This window comes from Candoia aspera, chromosome 1, assembly GCF_035149785.1.
Source record: "Candoia aspera isolate rCanAsp1 chromosome 1, rCanAsp1.hap2, whole genome shotgun sequence".
NCBI lineage: Eukaryota > Metazoa > Chordata > Lepidosauria > Squamata > Boidae > Candoia > Candoia aspera.
In genome coordinates this window covers 272,077,834-272,105,486 of record NC_086153.1, presented here as the reverse complement: position 1 = coordinate 272,105,486, position 27,653 = coordinate 272,077,834, and the positions used below count along the sequence as shown (strand labels likewise).

At 39.5% G+C, this 27,653-nt stretch overlaps 1 protein-coding gene across 2 annotated transcripts; it reads right to left on the bottom strand.

Moving 5' to 3' along the window:
* Positions 1-3,048: 3,048 nt before the first annotated feature.
* F2 (coagulation factor II, thrombin) lies at positions 3,049-27,261 on the bottom strand. Of its 2 annotated transcripts, XM_063289698.1 has the most exons (15): positions 27,136-27,225; positions 25,999-26,095; positions 24,296-24,459; positions 23,590-23,614; positions 21,734-21,784; positions 20,705-20,810; positions 19,812-19,948; positions 16,588-16,902; positions 15,596-15,709; positions 13,208-13,334; positions 12,689-12,856; positions 10,710-10,883; positions 5,945-6,123; positions 4,403-4,473; positions 3,049-3,317 (listed from the first exon to the last, which is right to left on the bottom strand). In XM_063289698.1, exons 2-15 carry the CDS (start codon positions 26,033-26,035, stop codon positions 3,174-3,176), a joined length of 1,812 nt encoding a protein of 603 aa, XP_063145768.1. In that variant the 5' UTR covers positions 26,036-26,095; positions 27,136-27,225; the 3' UTR covers positions 3,049-3,173. The 2 variants fall into 2 exon arrangements, with proteins under 2 accessions (XP_063145768.1, XP_063145767.1); XM_063289697.1 differs by lacking the exon at positions 25,999-26,095 and having other exon boundaries at positions 27,136-27,261.
* Positions 27,262-27,653: the final 392 nt, after the last annotated feature.

Genomic DNA, 27,653 nt, shown 5'->3' with positions numbered 1-27,653 from the left:
GTAACATCTTTAGCACCTTCCATATTTCTACTATATTGGATGTCTTGAACTAAGTCCTGTTGCTATTACATACCATGCTCCTGGAGCATCAGCTGCTTTTGTAACTGACATAGATTTCATTTGCACCTTTATGCTTGTTAAGCTTTGGCTGATAGTACTGGTGCTATACAGTAGTTCTATATTGCAACCAGTTTGGTAATCATCTATAAAAATATAATTGGTCACTAGGTGCATACAGTATATGAGACGTAGTCTGGTGGAAAGTTGGTGTAACCGGAGTGCTTATCCCTAGTATGCGGATTATCTTATTTATAAGATTGTCTCTACTTGCCTTGAAACTTATTCTAATTTGCACTCTCTTCAGCCTAAACTATTTCATGTAGAATTACTTGCCTTAATTAGGAATATTAAAGAATGAATTGGCACCTGTACAACTAGGTAAAATATGTTTTGTGTTTAAAAGCCACAATAATCACTTGCTAGCACTATGGTGGGCCTTGAAATGGTGCCAAAAATATTTGTATTTTGCTAATGTATAGTCTTCTTCTGGTACACTATTAGAAATAATAACAAATGCCTAATTTTTCAAAAATACACAAGAGTTCACTGATCACTACATTATCTCATAGAATCTGGAGCTAACCATTGGGTTATGATGTTCAGGGATGTATTAGAAATAGTGTTTGGAAGTGAAGCCTCTGAGCCAATCTTTGTCTAAAAATAGACTTTGCTTCTTTCCCCTTTCCTCCTTGCAGTGTGTGACTTTTATCATTTTGATCAATACCATATTAATACTGGTTTCCGAAATGCCCTACAGCATTTAAATCATTTTTAGCTTTAATCTAGAGCTAATGGAAATGTTTCTACAGTACATTTGAATAAATGTTACCTTTTACTATTAATTTCTCTGTACTTCCTGAATCTTGTTGATACAACTTCTTGGTGGAGTAGCTATGGAACCTATTCTAGGAAAGAGAGAACTAAATTCTTTTGCCAGTGGTTTGCAGGGTGACAATTTCTCAGTTACTATAGAGAGAACATTTTTATTGGTATAAACATTAATGGATACTTACACGATATATTCAGTTTTCCTCTTCTGTCTTTATAGAGCTTCACTTATTAAGTAGAGGAATATTTTCTGCTGTATTAAAAGTGACTGGCAGCTCTAAAAATAGTGAAATCATTGCATTGTTGCTGCTGTGAGTTTCTCAAAAGAGAAGGAGTTGCTATTCGGCGCTGTCGCAGACTGTTGTTTTACTGCCCCTTGTGAATCTGCTCATCTGTGAAGCATCCTGTTCAGTGCAGAGTGGGCTATGTGCCTGGCCTATTCTTCTTGGATTCCTTTTTTCCTTTCCTGGGTGGAGTGAAGATTAGAACTAGCGATATAGCAACATACAAAGAAGCTGATTTTTGCAAAATCTGTTTATTACAACTCGACTTGACCCTAGCATACATATTCTGCTGCAAACCTCCCTTCTGGTGGCTGGTTCTCACATCTCATTGGCACCAACATATGAAAATATTGATAATTCATCTGGTTTCAACATCAGCATCACAATTCCATCAGACCACTGGGAGAAGTACTGTGTGTCTGGCACTACCTCATTTTACTGGGAACCTATGATAAAATTATTTTTGCAGAAAAAATCACGTTATAAAGAATATGCAAGGCTTTTGGTATGTCCGGTTAGTGTTAAATAATGGTAGTTCAAGTCTCTCATTAAGTTTGGCCATAAATACTTTTAATTACAGAATTTTGCATGAAGTACAGAAATTAGAATACTTTCAAGCTAAATTAAATGAAATACCTGGTTGATATTTAGTATCTGGAAACAAATTCTAAGTGCTATATGTATCACTTTGAATGAAATATTATTTAATGATAGGTCAATTTTCCTCTCCCATTTTTTAGGAATCACGACCTAGTTTTTCCATGATGTCTGTGCAATGCATTTGTTTCTATTCCTCCAAAAGCAGTGAACTGGAAGATGTTGATAGAAACTCTGCTTCTAGAATACTGTATATGCCTAAAGTGATACCTTTTACTACTTAGTTTTTTTTTCCATATAGGAGTGTTTCTTTTCATGTTTAATGTCCACTGTACTAAACAAACAGAAAAATAGTGTATGTACAACAGTATGAATAAAATAACTTCAAAATGAATCAGCATAATAACAGAAGCAAGAAGAGGGACCTGGAAAATTGTTGTTAAGTAGAATAGTTCCAAGAAAAATTGACCATATTGCTCAGAAATCTTCCTTAACCATTTGTCGGGTGAAAAATCTAATTCAAATCTCTCTCTTCCTTGAGACTATTAGGTTGTTGTTTTTGTTCGTTTGTTTTTAAATTCCCCAATTGCATCTGTGTTTAATTTTTACCTTTTCCTTTAAACATTGAGTGTTTGAAGTGTCAAAATGTCTGCCAGAGGTTTAAGACTTTGAAGTTACAAAGGAAACTGTAAATTAGCCTCATCCAGTGGATACTCTTTGATTGTTCAAGGGAAAATACTAACTGAATAAATGCCCTTATTCCCAAACTTTCTGGGCTTGTGGGCATGAGCCTTGGACAACACTGGTCCAAAGATGCCTTTTCAGCAGCCTGCCCTTTAAGGAGATAGCAATCTCTCCAACAATGGAGTTAATTCTGTGAAATTTAGGATGAAAGCTGCTGTTGCTTTCTTTCAAAAAGGCTGGTTTTTGTCTAATAGAACAAAGTACATGGTTGAATTGAATGCAGAACCTTCCCCATTTTTTTCTGCCATGTTAGAACCCTGCTATTTATAATTTCTTTCCTTCAGACCATTTTACTCTCCAAAGAAACAGGAAATTCAGCTTCTAGTAAGATCGTATAATTTGCCCCACAGCTTCCAAATTAGAGGTATAAATTTGGGGATGCAGGAACATTCTGTACGATTCTAAAGGCATGCTTTGGGTAATCATGCATGGGACTGAGCTGTCCTTCCATCATCTGGCTTATTTGGCTGATGCATTTACCTTGGCAGCAATAGAACTTAATTACCTGCAGTTGATACCAGGAAAAAAACAAGTGCTTTGTCCAAAAACCTTTATTGAGTTATGAGTCAGGTATATTTCAATCCTTAGGCTTTTAGTATTGTACTGTTTGATTACTCTATGTCTGTAAACCAAGGTGCAAATGCAGATTTTAATTTCTGTTTAACGCCCATATTTCTCAATAGTCTTTTGTAGCCATTTCTTCAGACGGAACAGATGGGTGTAGAATCCATACTTGCCATCACGATCACAGCCTTCTCCCCATGAGACAATGCCTGCTTGATACCACCGTTCTTCTGTTGGGTGCTGGTAGGAAGGAAAGAAGTGCCACAGCATCAAAGGGAGAGTCAGCAAATAGCAGATAGTATAAGTAGGTCATTTAAAGAAAGGTAAACAGCAGCAGCAGCAGGACTGTATAATCTACAAGCCTATAAGTAAGGCACAGGTAACATGAACATTTCTGAATCTAGTTTTTCACCCTTATTAGAAAAAGGGTGGGGTAGGGGGAATATTCAATAGAATAAATTAAGGTTTACGTAAAGATAAGAGCTAGAGAATTTGGGCTATGTTAGTTAAGAAGGTTCTTTTTTATTTTTCCCAAGTAAGAAGATAAACGGCCCCGGCTGGATTGCTCTTACTAAGACTCCTAAACTGAAATTAAGTGAGACAGGTGCTTAAAACAAAAAGTGTTTTCTAGACCTGCCCTGTGCTGAGCTTTGTCTGAAACTGACTGATCTGGTCTTGAGCTCAAAGTGAACACTACTGTAATTCAAGAGCACTGCTGTAATGCAAGGTGCTGTGTACACCTACATGTCCCACACCCACATATGCCACACCCATAACAGTAATTGGGCGTGATGGTATGTGGGAATGACCTTGAGAAACTAGGGGAAGAGATGCTGCCTAGGGAATGACCAGATAAAAGGAGGAGTCCGCAACTGAGTAACAGAGAAAAAAACCTAGAAAGGATCTGCCCTAAGGTATCAGGCTGTTAAAAGTGACAATGGGAGATTTGTGCTTTCAGACTTGCATGATTCTGTTAATGTAGCCTTGCGATACGGTAGAATTAGCTCATCTGGCTGTGTTTCTTGTCTGGTCTACCTGGGAGGGCTAACTCTGGGGGAGAGCCACTATTTCCTTCCCCCATTTGTAGTTATTCCTTTCCAAATCCCTGCTTTGCTGCTCTTAATGGAATTAATTAATGCTTAATTAACTGTAATGCTCTTAAGGTGCAGAAGATGCAGTCTTTAAGAACATTTCTGAAAAGAAATGAATGGCGGTATTAGCAGGGGAAAATTGCACTCTGGTCCTCGCCAGAGTGATAAACAAAGGGCTTGGGACAGAAGCAGGCTGTCCATTTATGTTTTGAAGCCACACATAGAAACACTTACCTTCATGACAAAAGGGCCGCCGCTGTCACCCTCACAAGCATCTCCTCTCTTACTTTCTTCAGGACTATAACCTAAAAAGAAGAAATTGCTTAGTAGAGAGGCTCCACTCTTTCCTACATTTTTCTGTTCTACTATCATTTATTTGTCCCCCTGAGCTTTTAATGTAGCTCCTGAGCTAATCAGTTTGAAACTCATGAAACTGTGTGACCTGCTTCACTTGCTGCAATGTGTTTAAGCCAGGTTTGTAAAGCTAGGGCTACTTGATTTAATTAGAGTCATTTTCAGCTGGGTTCACACTCTAACACCAAAGGCTAATTACTGGTTGTTTTCTTGTACTGTGTGAACACAGACAACCAAATTGCCTTCTGTTTGCTGGTTGGTATGCAACAACTGCAGGACTTTATAGAGTGTTTAGCATGTTTACTGCCATAAGAGGTGTTGGCAATCATGCTTTAAATTATCAGTCTATGCAGAATGATTGCAAACAAATGTAATTACAGAAGCTGCAATATTTAGTAACAGATCTTTTATTAACATTTTAATCCCATTGAAGGCAAAGTTCTATACATTTTAGCTAAAAATGTTTGGCTAAGACCCTGGAAATGGCTTCTATCAGTTCACCATAGTCTTTTGAGGGCTTTATAAATGATAGGTTAATGGATCAGAGTCATAAGAGATAACGCAAATAATGTGGCAGAAAATTTATGTTTTTGTCTGAGATGCTCAGTAGATTTTTTTCTATTGAAAACTTCAGCCTTTATGATATGACTTGTTTAAACCATGAATCAGTTGTCACAGAGAAGTTGCATTTCTGACTGTATGCATTGTATAAAATAAATTGCACCACTAAAAACATAGCACTTCCTAAAAAGAGCTCAGTTATAAATCTACTGATTAAATTTGCTTGCCACACACTTGTCCACTTGTCTATATTACTCTTCCACAACCTGGTCCCATCCAAATGATCTGGAATTTTAAGCAGCAGAGCTGCTGACTGGGGAATTATGGGAGTTGATGTCCATTACATCTGGAGTAGACTAGTTGGAAAAAAAACTATATTTGAACATAAGGTAAAAGGAGGTTTATAATCATTAAGTTCTGCATTAGAGGGATTTGTTTCACAATTGCCTGTTTTTCACATTTCACTAAGCAAACATTTAATTATAGTTTGAATAAATGGCAATTAGCTTGATTCACAGAATGTTCTAAGGCATCATTATGGTTTACAAATAAAAAAGGCTGATTTCACTCACCAAAATAACACTGTGGCTTAAGGTGATGGATGAAGCTGGTCAATGTATGGCTTTCCATAGGAGATACAAGCAAAAGCCAGTGTGGTGTAGTGGCCAAGATGTGGACTAGGACTGTGGAGACCAGGGTCAAGCCCGCCCTTAGCCATGGAAATGGGTTAGTCACTCTTTTTCAGCCCAACCTACCTTATTGTTACAGAGGTACAATGGAGATTCTCCATTTAAGTTGCTTGAGCTCTTGGAGGAAACATGGGATATAAATTTAAGAAACTCTGTATCTCCTAAAACTCACCTGCACAGAACATGTTGTCTGTGATTTTAATATTAGTGGATGCCTTACAGATTTCCCGGCTCACAATGGGGAGATTGACCTGCTGCAGCACGTCAGGCAGTGCTGGTGACCCCGGACCCCAGGTGTCAAACAAATTACCCCAACCAGTCACACGGCCTTTGTATCCTGTTAGCAAGAGACTACAGAACAAAAATGGAGTTGATTAAAATTACTTGGAGATCCTAGAGAGAGAGGTACAGTATCTACCCATACAATAGGTAGATACTGTAGAGATAGGATGCATCACTAAAATAGGTCATTTGTGCCCAACCTGGGCAGTTCATGATGACCATCCTACCTGCCCCCCTCCCCCACCACTCGAATTCTTTGGCACAGATCAAGTTAAGACAGGAAGGACAAAACAAGCCAATAATCTCACTAAGAACTGGGTAGAGAAATTGCCTGTAGAAATCACAAGAAAAGGGAGTATTCAATAACTAAATTTTTGAGCAACACACTGTTGCACTTCTATTTTGCTCATTTCAAATGCTGCTCAAATCTTGAACTCTTCCAGGCAGGGTTTCTTTCTTTTGCTCTGAGAATAGGAAAAAAAAAAGGCTTTTCTTAAAATGTGGAGGGAGTTTTTAAAAATAATTCTTAGAAGGGGGGTTGAAGTGGAAATGCTTCTGTAATTAGAATTATGTGATCAGTGGACATAAATGATTTGAATCAGATTGTTCAAACAGTCCAATCTGAATCCACCATCAATTTGATTTGGATTTCAGAAACGAATGAATTGAGTCTTACCTGGTTCAGAAAGTCAATTCAATTTAAAAAAAAGGCTTTCCATGCATGTGCATAAGGGCCATCAAACCATCCGAGTGTATCATAAGCAATCATTCCATATAACATTTCATATAACAAATCAATCTGAATGGGCAATTTGATTCTAAAAGCTGATTAGAGGTGATTGAGTTGAATCTCTAAATCAAGTCTAAACTGAGTCTTTGCCCTGTTATTCTTAAGCTTCTTTCTGAAAGCTTCATTACCTCTGTAATTAAATTGGGATTTTGCTACATTTTATCACAGTTCATTTTTAAAAGATAACTTTGAATGAAATATGAACTCCCCTTACTAATCAGATACTTGAACAATCAAGTAATCTGCACCGATGCTACAATATCCTAACATGATCCATTTGTGTTGTTAGGTTCCTTGGTAGATCTAGCCATAGTTTGTGGTATTCCCTAGAGTTCAGCGTAGACTAGAGTTCAGTTTTCCACTACACTTCCATCTCCTATCCTAGAGCATAAATCCTTCCACACCACTTGTGACACTATGATTTCCTTCCTCTTCATATTTCTTGATTCCTTTCCACAGAACAAGTGAGAACTCTCCAGTTTCTTTGGCAGTCCCAGGAAGATTTCTCTAGCAGGCTTTCTGTATCTAAAGACTTTCGATTATGATACTTGAACTCTTTCATTGTGGTGCTTGAATCTTTAGCCACATCAGACTGGATGCTGGGAACCCTGACATAGCTCAGTCATCAACAGAAAATAGTAGTTCTATTGGTCAAAATAGTCAATATGGTGTTCATATTGTACCATTGTGTCTGCCATCTTGCTTTTTTTTATCTTAACCTACAGATACTCCTGGCAGGGTTCAAATTCATATTGTGCCAGTGGATAGAGAAGATGGAATCTAGATATCATAGAATCAATACTTCATTCCACAGAGTTGTGCATAATTAATTACCAAATGTGTATGGCATGCTATTAACAGGTCCTGCAAAAAAAGTCTCTCTTGGACTTCATCCATTCAACATAGTGAGCTAACACAAATGTTCTGCATAAAGAAGTCTATCACCTTGTTTACTGGTAGACTAACACATCTAGAGATGCAGGCAGGACCAATAATCCTCTGTCACCATGCCTAATTGTATTCCAAGGAGGTGAGAAACCATACTGAGGATTTTGCATTTGACAATGATGGTCTTTTTCAGACAAGGGCCAAGGAGGAGCTCAAACAGATGCAAAAGCTCTGCATTGCTGCTCACCGATGCTACTAGGTACTACCATTCTCCTACCACCATTCTCTTTCCTTGAGCATGATCTTGGTGCCAAAGGCCTAACACTTCCTGCAGGGTTCTACCTTTTCGTCCCACATAGGGCTAAGTCCCAGAGAGAGTATGAAGGCTTCTGGATGTCTCTCTTAGATCTCAGTCCCAACAATCCTAACATTGCTAATCTATGGATGCCTCTTGCATCATCTTTGGCTGACTGCCTTGCAAGCTAGTGGATTTTGAATATGATTTTCTCACTTTTTGCTACCCTGAAGAAGCAACCCTAAAGACTGTTAGCAGCTAGAAATTATCATTAGTGGTTATGGAATTGAATTTCTTATCACTTACTAGAACATCACATAGTGGTAAGCCCACTATCACCACTCCTTGAAGAGAAAGATGATATTAAGCTAGTTCCCTTAGATCTTGCTATTGAAGATTTTCACTTTTATCTTTTTACCATCCCAAAGTGGGATGGTAGCGTTCATCTCATGGACTTGTGAGATTTGCACTTACTGAATGCACCAGATGGTCACTTTGGCATTTGCTGAATTCCTGTAAATTCAGCCTATAAATTGGCTAGTTTCCCCTGAATTTAACACATTTTTACATAGATACTCAGCCCTGTCATTACTGCTTCCTTTAATGCATATAACAATGAAGTCTTTTCAATTGTGTATTCTCCCCTTTCACAATTGTGTATTCTCCAAATACCTCCATGCATGATGATTGGCTCTTGTGGTGTACCCATGTCCAGTCCAGCCTTTGTTGCATGTTTCCAGATTCTGCATCATCGTGCCAGAATCACAAATGGCTCCATCCAGGGTCTTGCAGTTTATGAGCACTACTGTGGATACCTGCTAGGATTAAATATTCCTTCCCAGGGACTGAAGCAGAACACAGTTGTTTGCAATCCCTTGTGCAAACTACTTACTGAGTGGAATGGTTCAAAAAACTTCTAGACAAAGATTCCCAAGATTGATGTCAGCCACCACCTTTATCCTTCCATATGCCAGTTTCTTCCATTATCCATGACAATCCAAGTTTCTCTGCAAAGCTGGTTGTTGCCTCAAGTGGACAAAACATCTGCTGATTCTTTCCTCACAGGTCTACCTTTTTGTTTGCTGATGTTCTCAATCCTAAGATTCCCTTTGCCTATAACCTTTCAGCAACTTTGCCTAGACCAGAGACCCCTTATGGATGGGATGGAGAGCATCTGGCAGCCTACTTTCTATATGCTGTCACTGGTTTTGTTTGGAAACCAGACATACATTAATGTTCAAGAACTTTTAACAGTCCTCAGAGCTCTCAAGGCCTCACATTGTGTTGCCCTTGTTGCGGTGGGGATTGGGTAAAAGAATAATGTTGCTACTTCTTGCAGCTAATTTCCTTGAGGATATGAGTGGTACCTTTTGTCCGGGTTAATTATCAATGGAGGCAACTGGGGAATGGATGTTGTTTTAGATTTTTTATGGACAAGAAAGAGACTGATGGGTTATCCTTTCTTCATGATGTTCATCAATTTATCTTATTACTGCAAGCCAAAAGACTTGCTCTTCCTTCCTTCTGGAACTAGTTGGTGGCAGTCTCAACTGCTGATTGGCAATCAGCAGGAACACATGGTCCCTGTCACAGGCTGGAAGAAAGCTGTTGGGTCTGTGCCAAGGTCATGGGGTTTTAGGGAAGGCACAAGAGCAAGAGCATGTAGGCAAAAAAGAGGAAAATGTTGGAATACACCTGTAAAGTGGCACGTCCATGCCTTAGATCAGTGTTTCTCAACCTTGGCAAGTTTAAGCAGTATGGACTTCAACTCCCAGAATTCCTCAGCATTGCTGGCTGGGGAATTCTGGGAGTTGAAGTCCACACCGCTTAAAGTTGCTAAGGTTGAGAAACTCTGCCTTAGATATAGAATAGAAAAAGAGAAAGGAAACGCAGAAAAAGGGGAGAGTTTGTATTTCAGATACTGCAGAACATGGCCCTGGAAAGGACATCACCTGGTTAATGTAATGTGGAGTGGAGTGGAGCAGAGGAAAGACCCAGCCTGCCAAGTCCAGAGATTCTATTCTATTCTAGCTGGGGGACAAGGAGGAAGACCCAGAAGAAAAGCCTGGTTCATGGAAGTGTGGAAAGACCAGGAAGATGGATTGTGTTGCCTGTACAGAGATTCAAATGCTGGACAGTGGGACTTTGTGAGTCAACAGCTTTGTTTGGCAGCAAGACAGCCAGAAGAAAACTCACAGACATCCCAGTATCAGTAATTGAGATAAGGAGGAAGAAGCCATAATACATTACAAGAGGAAAGCGAGAGAAAGAGACTTGAGAGGGAGGAAAATTAAGTTAAGACCTGATTTCTTATATTTCTTATCCTATTCTGTACATACATAGAAAAACATACTGATTGTGAAAATAATACTTTTACTCGTATACTGTATATTATTAGATCATATTACTTCATTAACATAGGTATCATAGTGTCCAGAATAAAAACCATCATTTGTTTAAGTCACGAAGAGTCGGAAGCGACTGAACGAATAAACAACAAAGTGTGTCTGTGTGTGTATTAATTCCCACCCTATTTGCATTGTGAGATTGTGTCACCCATAGTTGGCAATAAAATAGTTGAATTATGCTGGCAGAATTTTTCTTTTACTAAAATTGGGCTGATCTTGACTTATTTTAAAACATTTTTTCCAGGAACTACAAAGCCTTGTCTCCCCTCCTTACCTCTGAACAACCTCCTTGGTAGGCAAACATACTGGATGTACATAATCACTAAAAGGTACAGGCTTAGCCAGGCGTAATAGTGCAATGTCCCGATCCAGATTTGACATCCAGTTGTATTTGGGGTGGGTGATGATTTTATCCAGGAAGACAATTTTCTCCTTGCCTTGCTCATATCTGAAAAAGTTCCAGAGATGGGAAAAAATGCAATATTGAAATGCTAATGTCAGGACATTTTTAACCTTTCTATACTTTTTACAGTATGCACAATTGTAAATCAAAGAGTACTTTAATTGTCCTTCCTTCCTTCCTTCCTTCCTTCCAACTTTGAGAGCATAGTGGTAAATTACCACTAAAAATTATATCCCATAATGTAAATTCGGGGGCTTTAATTTGGACCATAAGATAATACATCTATGGAAGCAGAGTTACATGCAATAGAGACAGGTCCTTCTTTGTGATGGCCTCCTGTCTTTGCCATCACAAAGGTGGTACGTAATGCCAAACACTGTGCTATTTTCAGTACAAGGATAAGATGCCTTTATTTGTCCAGGTTTTTAAAATGGGCAGCATTGATTATAGTTACGGTGACCATATTTTCTTGGAAAAAAATAAAGGAAAACCCTGAAAAGGGGGCAAATCTGAAAGAAGATAAAGGATTTTTAAAAATGTGTATGTTTTTAACTTGCTTTATAAAGGAAAATTCAAGAGCGAAACCAAGAAAAACTTTACAAAAATGCATATTCTAATAAAAATATCTAAAATCAAACAGTATATGTACATTTATTTTAAAAAGACAATTCAGTTTCCACATTTTCCACATGAATGTGAAAGACTGAGCATTAAGTGGTACCATTTGTATGGTAAAAAAATGACCAAAATAAAGGACAAAATGAGTTTTTGTAAAATAAATCTAAAGTACAGCTTTCTGAAATAAAAGACTGTCCTTTATAATAAAGGACATAAGGTCACCGTAGTTATAGCTGGAAGAATCGTTTTTATTACCTATTTTAATATGATTCATTTTTATTACTTTAAAATTGTATTAATGCTCACTGCAATACTATGATTACTATGGAATTATTGTATGTTTATCCTGATACATTACTGTGAGCTTAACATATAGGATGAAGTTACAGTTTATAATTATTAAAGATTAAAAGATGGAAATAGAGATTCAAAAGCTGTAGCAAAATTGTCAAGCAGATTTTTTATTTACCAACACATGGATTAGAAACTGAGGATTGTCAAGGGATATGTGTCCATGACAGCTAATTGTTAACTGATGGCATCTTAATATAGGACCATTCTCAGTCATTCTCAATAGAAAAAATATTGTAAGAAGAATGATTGTAAGAAAGGCACATTTCTTCCCCCTTTGCAGCACAAGGTTATGCAGCCTAGGCCTGTAGGGTTGGCATCAGAGGAGACTGCTCTTTTTGAGCAAGAGAGGGGCCTGCAACATCACAGAAACAGACATCTGTGCAAGCTGGTTAATGAGGTGGGTGAAGGGATTCATCTCTTCTTTAAAGCATTTAATGTTGTGTCTTTACCAACTCTCAGCTCATATATCTTAAGCTTAAATATTTAAACCCACAAGACCAAAGTGACTTCTATCTAGAGGAAACTAAACCCAAATAAACCCTGCATTCCTGGAACTTTTAATTGGTTGCAGATGTGCACTAAATGGAACGATGTATAAGAGGAGCAGGCTTTAAGAGTCCCAGGGTTGCTGTGAGTGGGGCAGCATATAAATTTAATAAATTATTATTATTATTATTATTATTGGTGGTGGTGGTGGTGGATTGAGGAGTTTCATTCTGGTTGACAAGCTTGCTGCTCTGTCCTTGTGCTCGCCATTTCTGTCCCTGTTTCAGCAGATCATCAGCTCCCAGCTAGAAGAGGGGGATGATAGAAGGCTGTTATGACCTACACTCAATATGTGATTTGACTGGTTCATAATTCCCCTTTTAAACTCTTACCGTTTTCTGTTATGTTTGCCAATCCGTACAAGGAGGTCATCAGTTGTGTAATTTTTATCCCAGGGTGGGTAGAAAATGCAATGGGCAGCAGTTAGGACCCAGCGACTGCTGATGAGACTAGCACCACATACCAGCTCCTGTGGTTTCTTCTTGAAGAGCATCACTTGCCTACAATAAAATTGGAAATTGAGGGGGGGGGGCGGGCAGGAGGGAGACAGCTTATTCAGGATTGGTCATTTCATAGAATTACTCTATGAGCAGAGCATGGATGGACTGCAGTTGTCAGGTATGACTTGCAGATTATCTTTCCTTTGTATTGATAGGTACTGATAGGCCTCTTATTGGCCCAGGGTCTACAAAGAGGAAAGATGCAGAAACTGCCAAGGGCATAACTTCTTCTACAAGCTGCAATGGCAACTCTTACAGCAACTGATATAGTCAGTATCAGCAATCAGGCACACACAGGAGAAAAATAAGCAAACTCTCCCCATTCCATCTCATCCCCATGGCCAGACTTACCATGGAGCACTGCCCACGTCAGCATCTACCCCCTTCACAATTCGGCCTTGCAGATAGGACTCCAGTAGCTCATTTTCAGTGCTATCGCTGATCTTCTTTTTCTCAAAGAGGGGACGGATACCACAATCTGGAAATATAGCCCCATCCACTTGTGACTGACTAGTTCACAAATGGACCTGTCTTTCATAAGCCACATTTCTGCTAGGAGGAGATAACAGCGAGAAGCTAGTTTCTGGGATAAGAACTGTTCTTGACAGAACTGTGTGGGCAAAAATTCTCAGCCCCTCATCATTAGAATGACTACTGGAAGATGAATTGGGACACAGATTCTGGTCCTAGCTATCCCATGTATGACTGATGACATTAATTTAAAAGGAGCGACATGAGTGTTTCATATTTATCGTATTTATATACTGGGACTGTTCTTTCCCTCTTTTAAATTAGGGCATGCAAAGAAACTACGGTTCAGCAAGGTCATGCTCCTAATAAAAGAGCTACATTGATATTCCTAGGTCTAAATGATCTTGAAAAATAAAGTTGCTTCCACAGTTGCTCTTTTCTCTAGATTTAATGCCTTTTTGTCATTCACTTTTATAAAGCACCTGCATAACATTACCATTATCTCCTTTTTCTCATTTTGCTGACAGAATGTCCGATCAGTAGAAGAGAGTCTTTGGAAACAATCCACAAAATTCAGTTAAGGTCCTGTCAAGATGCGTATATGTATATTTAAATGTAATAGTTCCTTGCAAACTTTGCAAATTGTTCTTTGTTTTCTGTCCTCTTGAGCTGGGTTAAAAGCTTCTAAACTGCCCCTTGAATAGTTTACCTGAACTGCCCCAGGGTCAATTTCTTTTCCCCAAGGGAACACCTACACATCCTTCTCAGTTTGGCTTAGGGATATTTGGCTAACCATTCTGCAAGGTGTGGCCTTATTCTTGTTTATTCCCATAGCCATAGCCAGTGGACTTTCAATTTCTGGAGCCAAAGCTGAACTGGGGTTCTCCTGCAGAAGCCTGGCTATTTGCTAAGTAGCAAGCCCTCCCCTCTGCTCTCCACCTTCTCTGTCATGGAGCCTGCCCTCGGGGACAGATGTCCCTGTGAGATCCAAGTGACCCTGATGGTGTTCAGGGGGCGGGGCAGGGCATAAAGGCCTGGCTGTTCTCCCAGGTCTTGGGCTAAGGTGGCTGGAGCCCCTCCTCTGGATGATAGTGGTATATGTTCTGTGTTCTCTGCCAAATTTGCCATCATGTTCTCCCCCCCACCCCCAGTCTGGTCCTCCTGTTATTTCCTTTTGTTTTTATTATATTTTAAAAATTCTGTTACATTTCTGTGAGTCATTCAGAGTCGCTCTAGAGTCATGCAGTGCCAAATCAAATCAATCAATCAATCAATCAATCCATGGCATGTCAGCCTCCCAGCATGGGTGCCTATCTACACACTACAAGGGGGATTCCTCCCAGTTCAACAAGGGCCCCCCTGTGCAACTCACCAGCATGGATGTTGCCCTTGTTCTGCCCAGAGAAGGCGGAAAACTCCCACTTCAGCACACATCCTCTCCTCTACCAACCTCAGCCACTACCAGAGCTACCAACGCAGTGGGTGAGGCATCTGTGGTATCCTGAGCAGTGTGTCAGCAGGTCATTTTGGGAGACAGCAGTGCTGCATTGGTTATTGGTGTGTTTGTCAAGTGTTGATTATTATCTGGGGCAAGACTGGGATATATCAGGTAATGCTCTGCTAGACAGACTCTGCGTCTCTGATCTGATCATCTAGAACAGCGTTTCTCAACCGTGGCAACTTTAAGATGGGTAGACTTCAACTCCCAGAATTCCCCAGCCAGCTTCCCTCATCTTGCAAGGTTCAGAGAGCCTGGGCTGGGCAACAGGCCTTTATCAGTGGTGGCCCCCACTCTTCCGCATATCCTCCCTCTGGAGATACTGATGGCCCCAGCCCTGCTTATTTTTCACAAGCAAGTTAAACTTATTTCCAGCTCCAATTGGACAATGGGCAGGTACCAATAAGAAAACATTTGATGAAAAATAAAATGCACAGAAACAAATCACCTAATTACAACTAACTGCTAAATTCTTGTTTTATGTATGTTTTCTTTTTGTATCCAATACTTTACAGTCTTACTTGCCCATAGTTGTTTAGGCTTGGGGCAGAACTGCAAATAATGAAGTCCAGTTGAATAATTATTTATAATTCTAAACAAATTTAGACCTTGGTATGCCATTCAAAAGTGTAGCCTTTAGCCTGAAAAATATTATGTACCTCCATGATAAGCCCATATTAAATTAGGAGTGCTTATATAGTAATGTATTGTATAAAATAACTGAATCTTATTATCTTTTTTCTCTTTCATTAACTGATGCCTTTCCTCACCTGCTTCACCTTCACCAAATGTCTTAGGATCAAAGAAGGTTTCATATTGCTGGACAGTAGTTCGTCCTCCTCTTTGGTCCTCAGCAACATCATCGGCATAACTTAGACTATTTTCTGAAATGGAAGAAGGACAAAGAAATAATTCAGTTAGCAACTTTGTACTGTCTCTATTAGTGGACTAGAGCTTTCCTGAGGATGTATCAGGAGGTGCCATGGATCCACAGGAGGAGAAGAAGAAAACAAAGTCCTGTGCTTCCCACTGAAGTTGCTGTGATCCAGCAGGTCCCTAGATTTGGCGGGGACTCATCTGGTGTCAGGCTCTGCCTGCTGCTCAAAAAGACACAGACGCTAATTCTGGAGAAATCAGGTTCTGGTTTTATTCAAGCATAGTATGTGTGCCTAGTGAAAAGCTGAGAGTGGAGGGAGCGCGCCGGTACGGGATTTAAATAGCCCGCGCCGGTCAGCGCTCCCCCCTCCTTGGATTGAGTAAGCCCCGAGCCCCGAGTGTTCCGTTGCCGGTGGGTGAGGGGTTGCGGGGCCCCTGCTGGTGCCCCGGGCAATTTCTTAATCTTCTTCCTCCGGCCGGTGATGACTTTAAGCCGGGCGATAATCTCCGTGCTTCTTTTGACAGCTTTGTCAGTTTCACCCTTTGCAACATTGTATCTTTCTGTTGGCTTTTCCGGCTGGAGTCATTACCTTGTTGCCGGTAGCTGTTACCTTTCTTTGTTAGTCAGTTGCATATCTTTTAATCCTTTGGCCCCGTTTCCTTGTATTGTTATGTGTGCCGTTGTGCTGACACAATCAGCGCAACGGTGCCCATGACATCTGGGGACTTAATGCCTTCAGTCATGCATTTTGTACTCAAAGAATTACAATTGGAAAATAATAATTCCGCTGTAAAACCTCAACAAGTGACCTCTGTTAAATATCAGCACACCCTCCCAGATACTGCATTCCTTCAGTAACCACAGAAATAGAAGTCTGCTTCTCACCACAGTAGTTCAAGTCGCAATAATTGTACGTTATGTTTGGGTGGTCTGTGTAGCACCAGACCCCTTCCTCATCATGATCAGGGTTGCGGCAATAATTCTCCACCAGGGCCACTTCTTCCAGGAAGTTTTTTCTATAGCTCAGCTGTCTTACTTTTTCTGAAGCCCATGGCAAGCACCTCTCTCCAGACACGGTGACAGAAAGAGTCCCTTTGTAGAGCAACCCTTCCTCGGGTACACAATCCTGCTGCTGCTGCTGTGTTTTCTCCTGCATTTGAGGAGGTACTGGAGAGAAGGGAACTGTGGTCCGGTTCTCACCTACAAGGAAGAGTAAGATTACCATGAGCATTGATGAAACAGCTGTTCAGAGCTGACAAAAAAGCAGTCATAGTATCTGTTTTCCCTGTCACAGTCATGCAGAACCAGAAAGTTGGTTCTTTATACTACACATGTCATTCAATTGTTACTTTAGATCAAGTATTTTATCTTAGCTTGAATTATGAGGACAGGCTGAAAGAACTTGGGATGTTCAGTTTGATGAAAAGAAAACTTGGCAGAGACAGGATAGCTGTGTTCAGGTACTTAAAAAGAAGCTAAAGGGAAGATGGTCGTGATCTATTTTCCATGGATACAGATTTCATTGGAATATAAAGAAAAAAAAATCCTGACTTCTGGTGGGGGCATGGGACTTCCGGTGGGGACATGGCGGACTGAACAGCTGTGCCCACGGGCTCAGCAGGCAGAACTGAAAACGTGGCAGTTTTTTTGGCCTCAGGCAGGTTTTTCCTGAAGCCCAGAAGTGTTTTTCCGGAAAAAGGAAAACACCTGGAATCACCCCATCTGTCCTCCAGATGGCTGCTTGCAGCCAGAAGATCGCAAACAGAGTTCACGTTCGACTGGTAAGAGCTAGCCAGGAGGCTGGGATTTCACGATTTCCAAGCCACGCTGTAGCCTTAAAGGGACACTAAGACCGGCCACCCCATTTCTAAATCACCAATTTATATTTCTTTTAAGTATGTGTACCCTAAGAGAGGCTTTCCACAGCAAGGAGAAGTGGGTTCTCTTGGTGCTTATCGTTATTTTTGGGATCAATTTTTTAAAAAAATTCTTTTTAAGCTTTGGACTTTGTTTTCCATCCAAATATTAAGGAGGACTGAGAGTAAATAATTGACTCCCAGTTATTATTTTGTATTAAATTTGAAGATATTAGCATTTTCCTACATGTTGAATCAGCTGTTTTGGACCTTCAGTTTTCTGTTTCTACTTTCACTGGGGAACTGTCTGCATATCTCACCTTCACTTGCGTAAACACATTCTGGAATTGTCTCATATCTTTGACTTTTGCTGGTCAAGTTCCTAGGGGATACCATAATCTACTGTGTGAGACATGGAAGATTTTAAACAGATTTTCTCTGACTTCCACCAAGATTTTAAACAGATTTTTTTCTGATTCCTACCAAGTTTTACGTAAGGCATTCAGGACATTGTGAAAAATATGAGGTCTAAAATGTGTCATCTGGTTGGGGATGTCGTGGATGAAACTGAGGTATTTAACAGCAACAGAAATGTCTCTTCTAAGAATGAGATCAGGATTTCTGTTGAAATGCTGGATGAAGATTGGATAGTCGAGTTGAAGAAATTTAAGGGAGAGATCGAGTTGCAAGCCAAAAGTGAAATTGATCTTCTGGTGGAATGCCATGGAAAAGAAGGGGTTATTATGTCTCCTGAAGAGAAGTCAGAGAATTTGAGGGGGCAGTTGAGCTGTTCAATTTTTCTAAGAAAAAAGCTCTGCGTGCATTGTGGGGATATGTAAATGCTCTGTACTATTTTGAAGTGGGATAAGGGTTTAAGAATATTTATCTGAATTGCTTTTAGGATTTGGCTGATTTCATTTATCTTTAATGATTTGGATTAAGATTATTAAGGCATAATAAAAATAATAATAAATGTCTATTTGGATGGTTTTGGGTTTAATATAATTAAGATTATTAAAATTGTTGAATTATCAAGTACAATGGCAGACAATTTATGTTTTTTAGTTTGATCTTTATTATAGTAGACAGAAATGTATAGAATAGTAGTAGGAAGGAAATAATTAAATAAATGTTATCTTTGGGGGGGGACGTTGATTAGGACGTTTATATAAATTTTTCTTTTTTCTTTTAATATAAGGGAAGGGAGTAGCTGTATTTAGTGATTTTTATAATGTGCCAGTGGAATGATTTATAGAAATAATGTGATTTTGGTTTAATATAGAATAAGGGATTGATTATGGAAATTTTTGTATATCCTTGCTGTTAAAAGTTGGAAATCATCTCTTTTTGTAACTTTTAAAATTTTTTCACTTTTGTTTCCACACTTTTAAATTTTTTTCTTTTTTTCTTTGTAGTTTTTTTTTGTTTTTCTGTAGCTTTTATCTTTGCTTGAAACTTAATAAAATTCTTATAAAAAAAATAAAAGGAATATAAGGGAAAAAATCCTGACAGTAAGATCTATACAACAGTGGAGATTGTGGATTCTCCATCTCTTGAAGTTTTTAAGAAGAGACTGGACAGCCATCTCTCAGAGATGGTTTTCCTGCACATTATAGAGGATTGGATTAGATGATCCTTATAGTCACTTTCAACTCTATAGCTCTAGGATTCTAGGATTGCCCAGTATGCTGGTTAAGAATTGGTTCTGAATCTCAAGAATAAGCCTAAAGATGGCCAACCTGTAATTGTAGGACTGCATGTGGATTATAGTCTAATTTCATGCAGATTTCTGCCTAATTCCAAAAGTAGTGTGCAAGCAGTCAGTGCAGACTTCTAGCAAGAGTAATTTATCCTAGACAGCTGTGCAGGGAAGGAAGGGGTGAGTGGGTTGAAAAAAGAATCAAAGTGAAAGAAGACAGTTGAAAGTGTCAGGAAAAAGCAAAGGCCAGAAACTCATCTACTTTTGGTTCCAGACATGTCTGTTTTTTGCTTAGCTACAGGCAGTGTTGACCTTTGTGCCCCATACAATTGACTCCTGAGGCAATGGTATATCCCAACAGAAAAAAAGCCCTAGTTTAACCCCCACATTATATATCTCCACATTCTGCACATCTGAGCAGAATGATCTCATGTAGGATGCCTTTCCCTCACCACATGGAAACTGATTTTAGAGGATATATTGTGCGCATACTCTTATAAATTAAGGCAGTGACCTAATCAAACTTAACCTTTTGTACCAGCACTGAGACTCACCACACACAGGAACAGCACATTCTTCCATTTGTACTGCTGGATTACGGGTGTAGCACCAGGGTCCCTGGGAGCTGCTGTCGGGGTTCCTACAGTAGTTCTCAGTGAGATTGGCATCTGGATGAGTTGTAACATTGAATCTGAAGACAACCACATTATACAGTGAATGAGTACCTTCCCTCAGAAGAGATTTTCTCCCCCTAGCATTGAATTTACAGGAAGGGAGATATAACATACAGCCAGTATTTGCAGGTCACAAGTATATCAGAGCAAATCTTTTCCTATGACCTAGCTGATCCTCTCTTAATTGTGCTCTAGCTCAGCGATTTCAAATCAGTTTCTGCCTCAGATAGATAGATAGATGATCAACTAGTCTTCTAAGGAACCCTGACAACTCCCCCCAAAACCCTACATTTGGCAGGGGCTGAGGGGGAGCTGAGCAAAATTATCAGCTTTAGTAACGTTCATGTGATATGCTAGTCATAGCAGTAGCACCTCCCCTTGCCAGGAAAAGCTCCTTAGAGAAAAGAGATAAGCTTTCCCAACTTCTGCACATTTCAGAGAGCTGTGGATCACAGATGCTGGCTTGCATCTCTGTCTTTGGTGAAAGCTGTTCCACTGTCAATGTGGAAGAAACACTTAACTTCTCAGTCCACTCATTTTTTGCATTTAGAATTATTTTTCAGGGAAGGTAGGCTCCTTGATCTGTTTTAGTCAAGCAACACATCTATTTTAATTCCAGCCGGCTTTCAGTATATTTTAGCTGGCTAGCTATAGCCTTGTTTTATTAATTTTTGAATGGCTCTGAATGCTCTTATACACCTGAGATTTTGTCATTGTAAGTTGCCCTAGGATTAAAAGATAGTATAGAACCTTCTAAAGGTAGATAAACTTACTGAGGCTTGTGAGGAAATTTGCTGGACCAGAACTGACATTCAGATCCTGACTTGGTGACAGAAATCTTTCCCCTGTAATTCTGCCCTATTCCTTGGACACAGGAACCTATCAAGAGCAAAGCATAGAATGAGTGAAACAGGAATCACAGCACAGAGTATCAAACTGAAGATTTCATGGTGTAGGCTTGGATTTGGGGTGATGGACCATGCAGGGTTGATTACATTTGTCTACACAGGTATTTATGATTACTTTTGAGAAGAGGCAGATGAAAGTTGGAAATGGGTCCACCAAAAATCATTAATGTTTAAATACCTCCTATGTCAGAAGCGATATGAAAATTCAGTGTAGTATTTCTAATAGACTACTGATATAAATAGCTACCAAGTGATGTGGCAGTTGATCGAACCATAGATCTTTATAAAAAGATACATGAGTACAATTAATATTTATTTAAAATAATTTAAAGTGACTTAAGAACTAAAAGTACAATAAAAGCAAAGAAATAATCACAATCTCAATTGCTTTTATACCCAGACCTATTTTGTAAACTCATCACAAAATACATGCAGGATTCCAACCCCATCTCCAACTAATGATGTAAAGAAACAAGAGACAATATCAGGTTATTTTTTTTCCTCTTTTTTCAAGATCTTGGGACAACAAGAAGGCTTAAAACCATGCTGGAACTGGGAATAGCTTAAATATTCCATAAACATACAAGGCATTTGTTGTAAAAATGCCATATAATGTATTGGAAATTAGCAATATCTTTGAGGATGAATATGTGCAACTAAATTTCTTCCCATTTGTATGAAGCTGACTATGTATAGTACATATACTAAAATGCAACATTCAAAATGTCCTAGTGAATTGATTAGGGTCAAGCCATCTCCTGCCTCTCTCTCCTATGGCTCAACAGTTAGTTCCTCATCCATTTAGAATTTGCCTCCACTCTCTTCAAAGAGAGGAAGTTCCTTGTGCTCACCATCACCAGGGAAGGAATCATGGATCCTCCACAAAGTTTTTACCTTTCATACACTCATCCAGAATTTCTCTCCTCTTCGTTAGAGTTCTACAGTCTAGCAAAAGAAGAAAAATAATATTCAGTCCAAGGAGACCAGGAGCTCATTTATAAAAGGTGGAATCTAATCAGGTCCAATTATCATGGCTTTCCCAATGATTCCTGGGAGTAGGAGATTGGAAATGATTAGCATATCTAAAAGTATGAAGGCCTTTTCTCCATCCTCTCCACAAATTGCTCCCCCATAATCAAGCCATAGAGCCACTTCCCCCAGCCTGCCACTCTCCTGATATGTTTCGACTTTAATTCCCATCTAGCAGGACCATGGATGCTGTGAGTTCTAGTACACCAGAGCCTATATTAGGACTTCTGCCATAGAAAAATTGTATTGCCGCCTTTCAATGCTTCCTTTTCCATTGCTAAACGAAACAACCGTTGGACATAATGAAACAGGAAGAAATTCTGCCTTTTCTGCTTCCTGCTTTTTAAAATTTAATTAGTCCAGTCTTGCTAGCAAGAAACCTTAGGCAGCGTTGTAGATAGGATATACAGGTAGTTCTTACTTAACAACCACAATTGGGACCAGCAGCTCCATTGCTGATGCAGTCATTAAGAGAAACTTCACATGAGTGCTCTGGACTTATGCCGTCACTTCCACTGCAATCATTAAGCAAATCACCCATGGTCGTTAAGTGAGACATCATGTGACCGCAACTTGCAATTTTACTGCTGGCTTCTCCATTGACTTAGCTGATCAGAAGCCAACGGTGAAGCTCTCAAATGGTGATCACATGACTGTGGGATGCTATGATGGTTGTAAATGCGCGCCAGTTGTGAAGTGCCCAAATTTTGATCATGTGACTGTGGGGACCCTGTGATGGTCAGAAGTTTGAGGGCTGGTTGTAAAGTTACTTTTTCAGTGCCATCATAACTTCGAATAGTCACTAAACAGGGCAGTCACTAACCCAGAACTACCTGTAATGGGTTGCATTTTTGCTAAGTAAAAGATATATGCATGCACATGTATATTTCTTTATCTCTCTTTCTCACACACACATACACACACATTGAATGCAGCACAAATATACAAACTAACAGACATTTTTGAACAGTTCTCTCCTAATGCAACACGCTGGGACATTTGTTTTCTCTTTTCCAAATTCAGGTATCAGCCTTCAACAGGTAAAAAAAAAACAGCTTTCCAAATGTTGCTGATTTAAATCTTGAAGTAGCTCTGGCTAGTATAGCCGATAGCAAAGAATACTAAGGGATAGGATCCAGCAATATTTGGAGGGCCACAGGTTCCTATTCCTTGAATATGGGTGTAGGGCTTTACCCTATGCAGCAAGAGACATCTAGGCAATGAACAGGCAATATCAGCAGTAGCAGGAAAGAAACAACAAAAAGTATCATTGGCCGAGGTCGGACACAAGTCTGTGAACTGTAGCACCATCTAAGAATTTGGAAGCTTGTTCAGGTGGAGAAAGTGGCTGACATAATAGTGGAAAGACTATATTTGTGTAATGAACGAAGAAAGTCAATTTAAAGAGTAAGACAGGATAAGTGGGTTGACATGTACTTCCAAACTGAGAACTTTAAGGTCAGTTATGGTAATGGGAGAGAGGCCAATTAAGTGATGTTAATATTATGCTTGCAGTTATATTTTATTATATTAATTCAGAAACTCTCCATTGACTTCAAAAGATTTAACCTCAAATGTGTGTATGGGGGATTTCTGCTCTAGTATACATACTCTTAATTCTGGCCATTGACTTAAGGATAATCAAGAACTTTGGAATGAACATGCAACAGTAAATCATGTACAAAAGTCTGGTCATCTGATGAGACTCACACAGAACATACCTGTATACTGTTTCCAGAATATGTCCTGCAAAACAGAAGTATTTGTTTATAAGATTGACCAATGCGAAACAGATCTGGTACTGTAAACTGAGAGATTTTTTTGAGTTTTTTGAAGCGAGAAGGAGATATGAGTCAATTAGAAAAGGTAAGCTGTGCATGATTTCCTGCTGTCAGTAATGCGGTCTATTGCTATGATATAGCATCATGATCAAGAGAATCCATTGCTCCTCTCCACAGTGCATTTGGCCAATCACACCTAGGATATTGCATCCACTGCTGGCCACGGCATTTTAGGAAAGACATGGACAAACTAGAATATGTTGAGCAGAGGAAAGAGCAACCAAGATATTAAGGCACCTTGAAGGAAAAACTTGTGAGGAACTGTTGGAAGCATTGGGCTTAAATTACAAGGAATTGCAAGGAAGTAGATTCTGACTGGATATCAAGAAAACTTTCCTAATGATAAGCGCTATTCCACAATGGAACGCACTGGCTCAGGTGGTAATAGACTCTGACTCACTGGATGATCTCCAAGATCCTTTCCCACCTTTACATAACAACAGCAAATATTTCAGAGATAACTCTAGCAATTTTTTTAAAAACCTTGCTCTATATAACAGAATATACTTGGAACTGGTAAACAGGTTCTAACTATGTGACTAACTAGTTCTGCCATGTGGGAACTAGGATATCAAATGATACCTACTGTTTGGACGTCGGACTCAAGGGCTTCATGGGCCTCCTCATAGACACAGGTTTCCTCCAGACACTCCCGTTCTAGGTTACCTTTAAGTATCTCTTCCATGAACCCCTTGTTGGCTCGCCGTGAGCGCCTCAGCAAAGAGAGAGCTTCCTTTTGCTCAAGAAAAACTAGCAAGAGCAAAACATCCAGTCAGTGGACCAAAAAGACAAAGATCCATTCTTTTTACATCTGTCTCTTACCATATTGGCTAGAGCTTCCAGAAGCTGAAGCTGAACAATATCTAAAGGGCCACAGGTTGATCAGCTCTGATTTGTCAGACTATAAAAATGGAAATATCTGCAAAGGCAGCCTTCTTCTGGAAGTATATTAATGTATATCAGCCTTCTCAGTCTGATGCTTCCCAAATGTGTTGGAACTAGAGTTCCCAGAATTTCTGTAGACCATACAAGCTGGAAATTCTAGGAACTGTAGTAGCAAAACATCTGGAGGGCAGCAGTTGAACTATACGATCTGAACCACATCCACAAAGCGCACCCTGGAGAATGCTAATTCAGGTAAAATTCCAAATGTTTCAGCCAGGTGAGCTAGATCACACATAGTGGAAGAAAGCAAAAGATCAGCATACATTAAATCTAAAAAATATCATGCCTTGGGAATAGTGCTGGATTTAGACTTGATGAGGCCCTAACCTATATAAAGCTTAGAGGCCCCTTATTAAAAAGGTACACCAGAAGGTCTCACAAAGGTGCATGCCAAAAGAGGACCATAGGTCCCCCCCCAACTGAAAATATACATCTGCCTTTTAATTATTTAATAGCAAGGTATTTAAAGTGAAAAACACAAGTTATTTTCAAATGAATGCATTTAGTGAACACATATTTATCATTTAGCTGGTTTGATCTCTCCCATAGATTATAATCTCTCTCCTAGATTACAGTACATATAAAAAGCCACATAAAATTCTAAAAGCAAAAAAAAAATCTGAAATTTTGTGAGGCCTTGCGGACTGCGAAGCCCTAAGCTGTAGCTTGTTTAGCTTATGCCTAAATCCGGTGCTGCCTGGGATATCAAAAAGACCTCCAGCTCCACAACTCTGTTTTTTCCCTCTGGAGGCTCTAAGCATCAAATCAGAAATTAAATGCACAGCTTTGTTATCAGTCCCGCTATCCTTGATCAACATGCAGCAGAGAAAATTCTGTCAAATTTCCAGATAGATTACTGTTCTTTAATTCAGCATCAATTTTTCATCTAGCTCCCACACTGAAAAGAAAATTCTTCCCTTTTACTACACGTTCCTATTCCCTTCCATTTTTAACTTTGTTCTTTGTTCTTTCCTATCATGTTTTCTTCGTCATTGACTAGTAACAAAGGGTTTAATGAATATTTTGCAGAAAGGAGGATTCTGCTCCCTCTGGAAGTATCAGCATTGCCCTCTAAAAGAAATCTCATGGTTGCACTATTATTTTTATTAACCATAATCAAATATGAATGTGTAAAGCAGAACACTGTGATCTTATGATGGCAGAAACACATTTCCCTCATAATATAAAATTAAGGGTTAGCCCAAATGCATTCAAAGTATTTTCCTGCTTTTTCTTCCCTTTTTCTTTCTTTCTTTCTTCCTATCTGTAGAGAAAAACCTGTTTACTTGCCCTCACATTTTGACGGTCACTGTGATGGCAAAGCTGAGCATCTGTTTATCTAACCTTTGTAGTTCTCTCCTAATGCAACATGCTGGGACATTTGTTTTCTCTTTTCCAAATTCAGACATCAGAACCTCCAACTCATCTTCAGGAACAGGCTCTGGAGAATGGTAAGACAAAAATGGCTATCTAGTAATAAAAAAGGAGGAAGCTGGAGAGCCCAGGTGGAAATACCAGAGACACAATGAAGAGGAATTTAAGAACTAACAAATGTATTACAGCATGAGCTTCGCGGGCTAAAGTCTGTGCCATTAGCAACTAAAAGGAGTCAGAAAAGGCTCGGACATGATTAATCTCCCTTACATACATGGTACTTTTCCAGGTTAGGCTTTTAGCATGCAAAGGGCTGCCTTACCGCAAAGATTTATACTGGGGATCCAGGATTTCTACTTCTCTTGGGCTTTCCCACCACCTCTCCTGACTTTTTTTAGAAACAAAAATCCATTAAGAAAAGAAAGTTGGAATATCTGCCTAGAAATACCGATACACAAACTTCTCAAAGAACATTTGAATCTTTAGTTAAGTATAAAGAAGAGCTTTTCTATTAAGATAAGAAAGAACTGCAGCCAGGGAGAACTGATTACTGGGCCTCTTTCCTGTCAATATCACAAAACAGACACAAAAAAATGCAAACATAAAGGCTACATCTGATGTGGCTTTTGAGTTTCTTAAAATACACATACCCAAATTAAAAAGTAAAGAAAGAATAGCTTGGCTAAAAATCTCAAAAGTAGCTCTCTTCCTGTCTTCCCTTCCCCAATATCTCCCCAATGTCCCTCTGCTCTAAAGTTGGGAGTCATACGCAGAGCTATGGATTTATTTCTACAGCTGCCGTACCCATTGCCCGCCATAGTCACTGTGCCTGGCATTCTTTAGAAAGGTGCTGCTTCTTCTTAAACCATCAAGATCTCTTGGGTGCTTGATCTCCTAGCTTTTCTATCTCATACAGGACAATCACAGAATGAACCCTGAGCTTTGCTGTCCTACCCAGGCAGCACTGTCATGAGGCTATTCTCTGTTTCCTTTGAAATCCCCGACACCCAAACTGCTCACTTTCTAGATCACAAAGACTGCTGCCTTCTGGAAAGGCTGATTAACCTGACAAATTCTTCCTCCTCCTCCATGCTTTTAATCCCTTACCGCTGTCACTCAGTGTGAGGTGAAAGAAGATGGCAAGGAGAAGAGTCCTCAGCATTCTGGTTGTGTTCTGCCCCATCTTGGGTGCTCCTAACTGCAGGAGAACTGCAAACGAAATGGATGAAGAATTGTTGCAGCCCAGCCTGGGTTAATGTTGAACCAATATGAAGAAATAGGAAGACAGGTCATAATGTGTCAGGGACGTCAATGCCAAGGAGCCCCCTCCTGGCTTCTCTCCCTGCCTTCAGTGCACTTTTGCTTTCTCTAAACTTATTGACACAAGCAATTAATAAATAAGAAGGGCCCCAGGCACACATTTAGTTGTCTCAGGACACCAAATAAACGATGGGCTGACCTTGGACTTCATGAAATTAACATAAAGGCTCTTTGAAACAAAAGACATCTGACTGTCCTGGCTTAAAATAAGGGAATGAACAGGTGATTAAAGAACTTTGTGAGCCATACCTTTAGCACTATGAACACACAGTCAGAGCAGCCATTGAACCAAACCCATGTGAAAG